Source organism: Doryrhamphus excisus, linkage group LG9 (genome assembly GCF_037039965.1).
Source record: "Doryrhamphus excisus strain RoL-2023G ecotype Guam linkage group LG9, RoL_Dexc_Guam_v1.1, whole genome shotgun sequence".
NCBI classification, from domain to species: domain Eukaryota; kingdom Metazoa; phylum Chordata; class Actinopteri; order Syngnathiformes; family Syngnathidae; genus Doryrhamphus; species Doryrhamphus excisus.
This window is the reverse complement of record NC_136365.1, coordinates 6,715,549-6,722,695: the sequence shown is the minus strand read 5'-3', so window position 1 is coordinate 6,722,695 and position 7,147 is coordinate 6,715,549. Positions and strand designations below refer to the sequence as shown.

Genomic DNA, 7,147 nt, shown 5'->3' with positions numbered 1-7,147 from the left:
AATCATGTAGCCTTTGCACAATGTATAGTCTACGTTTAAAATTAAATCTTTTTTAACAAAATTATACTTTATCAGAGAATAAAACCAAAGGAGCCAGCAGGAGGATGATATACAGTTGAAGTGTAATTCCAGTGAAATTTAATTAGCAACAAAAAATATCAGTAGTAGGCGTCATTCATTCATTTTCTATGCTGCTTAATCCTCACTAGTGACACAGGGGTATGCTGGAGCCTATAAGTGGTAGGCTTCTTATTAAAAAAAAAAAAAAAAAAAGCCCAGATGATTCTGAGTCTCCCAATTTATCCCCATGTTTAGAGAGAGTATTGCTGAGGGGGAAAAAACCCTGACTTTCTAGGTATGAAAATAACTGAGTGGCAGATGAAGAATGGGATCTTGAGTGAGCTATTGTGACAAACAGCATTAAAATAAAATTACAGCAGCTAAAGACGTTCAAGTGTAGACTTTTTTTTTTTTACCACCAGCAACTATGTATTCATGCACTCACATTTTCACACACACATTCATACAGTTGATAAATAGCTAAACAACTACATATACAAAGGAGATGACACCAGACTGCTTCATAATACAAGTTTTCCTTCCACATTTTAGTAATGGGTGGAACAGCGCCATTGTCCCTGTAGCGACCCTTACGAGTTAAATATGACCAGTTTGGGCCAGGTGAGACTAAAGGAGTACTACCAAGTCTACCAAAGTGGACTTTGAGATAGGTTAGGTTTGAGATGATGCTTCAAGTATCTCAAAGTAATGTTTTTACCTAAATGGCAAATGGATGTCTGTTAGCTTATAAAACCCACAATGCCTGGCAGAGTTGAAGATAAATAGAATACAACTAGTTTGTGTTTCCGAGTCATATTGTGTGTGTGTCCTACTTTTGCCATCAACAGCCTCACAGGAAGACAAAGTCATCGCTGTGTCTTCTGTTATGGACTCGACCTGATTTGCCAGGGGGCAGGATGTGAGGCACTTGGCCACTGTGGTTACTACTCTGACCCTCAAGTCCATAGTCCTGACCCTGGCCCTCCACAAAAGTGAAGATGGGGTACTTCTCCGCTGATGACGACAGAGCCTGGGAGGACAACAAATGAAGGTGGTTAATGGGGTACACAATACACAGCCATGTGCTAGCATTAAGAATGTTTGTGTAATAGAGTGTAGAACTAGCTATGGAAAGATTGGATCATGTTGATAAGATGGAGGTCTCAAACTCATGTCACTTGTTTCACTCTCAGTTCCACCTTTTGTTGAAATCATAATGTGTGTACAGCTGTTAAATATGTTGTTTACCAGAGCACAGTCTGGTGCTCTGAAAAAAGGAGAATGGGGCTCGCTGAAGAGGGAAGCAAAGCAAGGATTTGGACATTTATGCCATGCATTTGTCAAAAAGTTACGGAGGTTGTAAAACTCACCAAACTAACAGCAGAACACAAAGACTCAAAGTCTTTCTTGTTCCTAGCGTAAAAGCCAATGGTGCAGCTGGGATCCATACGAGTGAAGGGCATCTTTTTGGGAGAAGTACAGTGGAACGACTAAAGAGAAAGAGTGATTAGAATCAATGCACATAATTGCTCTCGTTATCGAAATCAATCACACGTTAATGAGTGTGAATGTGACATTGTCTTAGTCTGATGTGATCAGAAGAGAGGGGTGACAAGCTAAGAGAGCCTGAAAGCAGTATGATGGGCATAAAAAGCGGACAGAGAAGAAGGTTGTGAAACTGACCTCCAGTGGGAAGTTGACTTGAGTGACATCTACCACAGGCTGGCAGTAGTGAGGGTCTAAATACAGCAGCTGCTCATCTAAAAAGACACCAATTAGAATTAAATTACAGCAAAATTGGGGTTAATACATTTGCATTTTTTTATTTCACGTGTACATGTCTCTATTAATAATGAATATAATAGTAAGAATTTTGCTTAAAAAATCATTTTAGTGTTGCCTGATGAACACTAGATGGAACCCAGGTACTACCAGTGGTACTCCGACCACAGTCCAAGCATTAAAATATTTTTTAACATCGACCTGGTATTTTAGTTTTTCCCTTTAACCAGTCTCCTCCCTCTCCATTCGCCTTGAACTAAGCGGACATTAGCTGAGAAGGTCAAAATAAATAAAACATTTTTAAAATGTCTATTCCCCACCTCCTTTCAAGTCCACTTGTGCTCCTCACGCTGGAAAACCACTGTGCTATATAAAATAGTGCTACCTTGTGAAGAAACATCTGAATATATAATTCCTTCAAATAACATCTAATATAAGGCGATAGGAAAAAGCCGGTTCTCACCTTGGAACCCAACAAAGTAGAGCGAGTGCTTTGGTTTGCCACCAATGATTCCAATACAACATTCCAGCTTCAGGATGTTCTGGAATTTCAAATAAAAGCCAATTTTACTATGACGTTGTCAGAAAGAAGACAACGAAGTAGCACCAACATACCTTGACACATTCAATGTAAGATGGGTTGAGGGCCTCTCCGCCCAGACGAACAGGCACCAGTATGATGACTGATTTCCAGACTTGGTTGTCGGGTTCTGGGGGAGTCTGGCTGAATGACGGATCACATAGATGTGCTACGTCCTCCTTGTACACTATAATCCAACACAAACATGAGGGGCAGGGTAAAGTTGTGTTCACATGTAATCCAATGAACAGATAATGAAAAGTTCAAAGTATCACCTGTACAATCCTGAGCCACATACACAACTAGGTTGTGGACAACAGTGGTTTTGGCCACAGCTTTCCTAAAAAAATATTCACAAAATTAAAAGCCAAATCATATTTTCTTTACATGCAGAACTGATACTCACCGCAGTATATGTGCCACTATGGAGGGGCCATACCAGTCACCAGCTTTCTTTCCAAAACTCCTGCCTATTCCCACCAGCTGGTGGACCCCAAAAGGTGCTGGTGGTTGATCACCAAACCAGGTGAGCAGCTTGTGGTGGATGGGCTCGGCTTGTCGATCCCTTGTAGACTCTGACCTCTTCCTCTGGCTGGGTCTGAGCGTTGGATCGCTTGGCAGAATCTTTTCAGGGGTGCCGTTTACTCGTGGAGAGCCAAAAGAGGGGATGGGGACCCCACCGACCCTCACCGGTGAACGTGTTCGAAAGACTTCAAAGTCCACATCAGTTAGCTGTTGAGCATCTGGCCAAGTCCAGTCTAAATAACACAAATAATACACATCTTTTAACAGTGAAAGCTGGTTAACACATCAACAACAACCAAAAGTGAGTACATACTTCACATTTTAAGTTAAGACACAAACCTCTGGGCAACAAATGAACCACGAGGCCCTGAGCCAGCAGCATCTGGCCGCTACGCAGCATACAGCCCCAGCCACAGTCTGTGGTCCAACTAGAGCCCTCCAGCTGAGGGAACTCCCGTCTGTAGGTCAGCCAAATCCGGGACACGAAGGCCATACGAAACTGCTCCACTTGATCTGGTCAGACAGTGGGTTTTGATTGGATGATTCACGGAAGTATTAAAAATACATTGTGGAAAAAGCAGAACGTGACAAAAAGTCAGTGTAAACTTTTGTCATGTGACATGTGAGTAATGATCTGATGTTTATCATGACACCAGGAATTCCTAAATCTGATGTGAAACCTGTCACCTTTTGCAGAGAAGGCTTTATCTTTTGGAGGTGATAGCGACATTTAATCTTTTAGATATTCCTCAGATTTTTTAAAGGCAAGTTCATTTTTATTTATTTTTTGTTAAAAACATAAATATATATTATTTTGCATTTATTTACTCAAGTGTAGAAAGTACCAGGTGGCTATTAAGGGTTGTTGCTTTTATTTTACAACACATTTTCGGAATATTAAATGATATTATAATATATTGTGTTTTTCACCAATAAATAATGATAACTAATCAAAATAATATACTACAATATATAGTACCAGTTAAAAGTTTAGATATTTTCTCATGTCATTGATAAAAATGTGCTTCCAGACCTCAGTCTTAACTGTCATATAAAATTTGAGAAAAAAAAAACGAAAACAGTAAAAATGCAGGCACATTAGAAGTGTTGCTCAAGTCAACATAAACATAGATGCACACAACATTATTGAGCGAGCACATTAAGGAATGCTAATTGTTGGAAAAGACGGTATCATCATTGATGCTGTGCATGGATCTTGTTTACAATATCCTGTAATACACCCCACTTTAATTCATTGGCGAGGCTGGTTACATGTGTTAGTAGACGCTGCTGTTTGGCAACAAAGTCCTATCAACTGTTAATTAATGATGAATAATTTGATTAGTAATTTCAGCAACAGTTAAGTGAGGTTTTTCAAGAATGTTTCATTAATTATATGACTGATATATATAAGACGTCTTTTGTTACCTTCACTGCAGAGCAGATAGGAGTACCCCAGGAGAGTAACTGGTGAAACTTTGTTGAAGGTAGTTTTTGATTTCACGGTCCACCCTAAAAACAGATGAAAAAAAAAACAATCACCAATAGTGTTCACAATTTTCATGGACAGAATTTCTAGGCGCAGCCAATGTGTCGAGGGTGTTCGGTTCGGGGGCCTAAGGATCTCATCTCTGCTATTTGCGGACGATGTGGTCCTGAAAACCTCTTTGGACTGTGACCTTCAGTGTTTACCTGGATGATTTGCATCAGAGTGTGAAGCTTCTGGGATGAGACACAGCACCTCAAAATCAGAGGCCATGGTTCTCAGTCGGAAAAGGGAGGAGTGCTCCCTCCAGGTTGGGAATGAGGTCCTGCCCCAGGTGGAGGAGTTCAGAGTCTTGTTCACGAGTGAGGGAAGGTCGGACCGTGAGGTCCACAGCCGGATCAGTACAGCGTCTGCAGTAATGCTGTCGCTGAGCCGGAAGGCTCTCAATTTAAAGGTCGATCTATGTTCCCATCCTCACCTATGGTCATGAGTTTTGGGTCATGACCGAAAAAACAAGATCACGGATACAAGCGGCTGAACAGAGTTTCCTCCAGATGGAGCCGGAGGAGGTGGCTGGGGACCAGGAAGTCTGGGGTTCCCTACTAAGACTGCTGCCGCGACTCTGACTCCGGATATGGTGGAAAATGGTTGGATGGAAAAACACTAATTTTGAATAGATTTATTTTATATATATATAGGTTGCCCCGAACACATTCATTTTGTTCATAGAAGAACCATTCATTATTGAAACAATATTTTTTTTTTTTAACAAACCATATTTGACGTTGTTCCATGCCGACATGATTTTGGCTTTGAGCTTATCCATCTCCTCTGGCTCCTCTTCTTTGCTAGGATCTGGACTCTGTGGCGGTCTGAGTCCATAGCTGCCCTGCTGTGCACCGGACTGCTGCCGCCGACCGTCCACCAGTTCATTGTGCATCACTCCACCGGCGTACTGCACTGCACTTGGGGAAACAGAGTTCATGGCCTGGAGCAGTCAGAGATGGACTCTGGAGCTCCTCATTGCAACACTGAACATCTGGGAAGGATAAAGAAAGGCAAAAAGTCCAAGGAGAAGGGTAGTGCAGAGCGTTTAAGTATGAAGAAACATTGCAATCCAAACTACTTTAAAGATATGCCATGAGATGAAAAATGTACACCCTCACTGGCACACATTTCTCATGTAGCATAAGCTGCATATTAAGTCTCACAATATGTAGAATTCATGTTCAATATATATATATATATATATATATATATATATATATTTATTTGTGAGATTCATATAGGTCAATCTCACAACAGCAATTTTTTTCTGGTAACATTACAACTTCCTTCTTCAAAAATGTTACACATTTTTTTTTGTTCATACTCTTAACACTTTACATTCCTATACAGTTTATATTTTCTCACTTATTTTCTAATTGTTTTACTCTTGAATAATTTTGACTTCATTCTTCTGAAACAACCGCTTATATTCTAGCAGTAACCTAAAACATTTTTTTCTTTTCAATGGGGCCCTAATATTGATTGGTAATTATGAGCATTGTTTGGATTTATGGCTATTCACCTGACGACAATATTATTGTGAGCTGCACATAAATAAAGAGACTACTTTGTAGCCACACAGGGTGCATACCAGCCACTTGGAACTATTGCATGGTCATAGAAACACAGACTCACACAACCTACTATTGTTGTCTGCACTATTATTGTCACTTGCAGGAAAAACGCATGAATGGGCCCAACAGCAAAATGTTCAAAGCAATCTCCAATCACACAAGATTGCACAACAGTGGAAAGCTGTGTAGCAGTAACTTGACTTGTAGTCAAGTAGTTTCAACAAGGAACAGCAAATCGACGAGAACAGCTCTGTGGAAAGTGACGGTATCATGTGACTGACATTTGACTCAAGGCATGACTTTTTCCACTAATCTGGAGGTAGAGATAGTGTTTATCTTGTTCATTGACAGATGACATACAGGCAGAGCTGCACGTATTGAATATGTTGTGTAATTACTCATTAATAGCCGTGACGTTTACATGAAAGGCCACATTTTAACACAATCCAAGTCGGCAAGCATATTATATTCATAGATTTAATGTGCTAATAATAACACAATAAGGTTTAACTGTACATAACACACCTAGTTCATCTCAGACAGCGCAGTATAAATTAGTATTGTACCTACCCGTTAAACTGGTCGATCAGAAAGTTGTGCGTAGGTTCATTTTGGCGATTCCCTCTTAGTTCACCGACCGTTTCAGTGCTGTTTAATTCGCTGTACTATTAGCTTGCTAAAGCTAGCCGACATCAGCACTACCTCAACTGGCGTAAACCCAGTTGGCGGTCAAGCTGGACTGCCGCAGTATCGCATTGACCTTCACACAACACCGACACAAAGACAATAATTCAAAGTTCATACATTTAAAACAGCATACTTTAGACATATAGCCGGAAATACCTGCCGATACATAGCTAATTCTTTTCCCTTAAGAAACAGACTTCCGGATGTCTTTCTCAACGCTCCGCGATTGGTTGGAGTTAACATCGCGATAGGGGATTGGATGAGATGCATCATGTTCCCTGATGGCGCATACCAATCACGTGATAGAATACGGGGAAGTCCAGAATTAGGTTCTACTAACTACATTGTATTTTGTTCATATTTTACAACGTAAAGTAATGGTGCAGAACTTGATTTGCAGGATGA

At 40.5% G+C, this 7,147-nt stretch overlaps 1 protein-coding gene across 2 annotated transcripts; it reads right to left on the bottom strand.

Moving 5' to 3' along the window:
* Window positions 1–100: 100 nt before the first annotated feature.
* atg4da (autophagy related 4D, cysteine peptidase a) lies at window positions 101–6,988 on the bottom strand. Of its 2 annotated transcripts, XM_058090877.2 has the most exons (12): window positions 6,899–6,988; window positions 6,626–6,815; window positions 5,208–5,472; window positions 4,376–4,459; window positions 3,287–3,460; window positions 2,829–3,180; window positions 2,698–2,762; window positions 2,458–2,609; window positions 2,306–2,384; window positions 1,744–1,820; window positions 1,431–1,550; window positions 101–1,090 (listed from the first exon to the last, which is right to left on the bottom strand). In XM_058090877.2, the coding sequence occupies exons 3-12, from the start codon at window positions 5,416–5,418 to the stop codon at window positions 911–913; spliced, it is 1,494 nt and encodes a 497-aa protein (XP_057946860.2). In that variant the 5' UTR covers window positions 5,419–5,472; window positions 6,626–6,815; window positions 6,899–6,988; the 3' UTR covers window positions 101–910. The 2 variants fall into 2 exon arrangements, with proteins under 2 accessions (XP_057946860.2, XP_057946781.2); XM_058090798.2 differs by having other exon boundaries at window positions 6,626–6,957.
* Window positions 6,989–7,147: the final 159 nt, after the last annotated feature.

What these genes read in the sequence shown, in the direction of transcription:
- atg4da (XM_058090877.2), bottom strand. Translation starts at nt 5,418, where the DNA reads ATGAACTCTGTTTCCCCAAGTGCAGTGCAGTACGCCGGTGGAGTGATG. An exon ending in GGTTCATTTGTTGCCCAGAG is followed by an intron (nt 3,181 to 3,286) that starts GTTTGTGTCTTA and finishes TGTGTTATTTAG; the next exon opens with ACTGGACTTGGCCAGATGCT. An exon ending in ATAGTGGCACATATACTGCG is followed by an intron (nt 2,763 to 2,828) that starts GTGAGTATCAGT and finishes ATATTTTTTTAG; the next exon opens with GAAAGCTGTGGCCAAAACCA.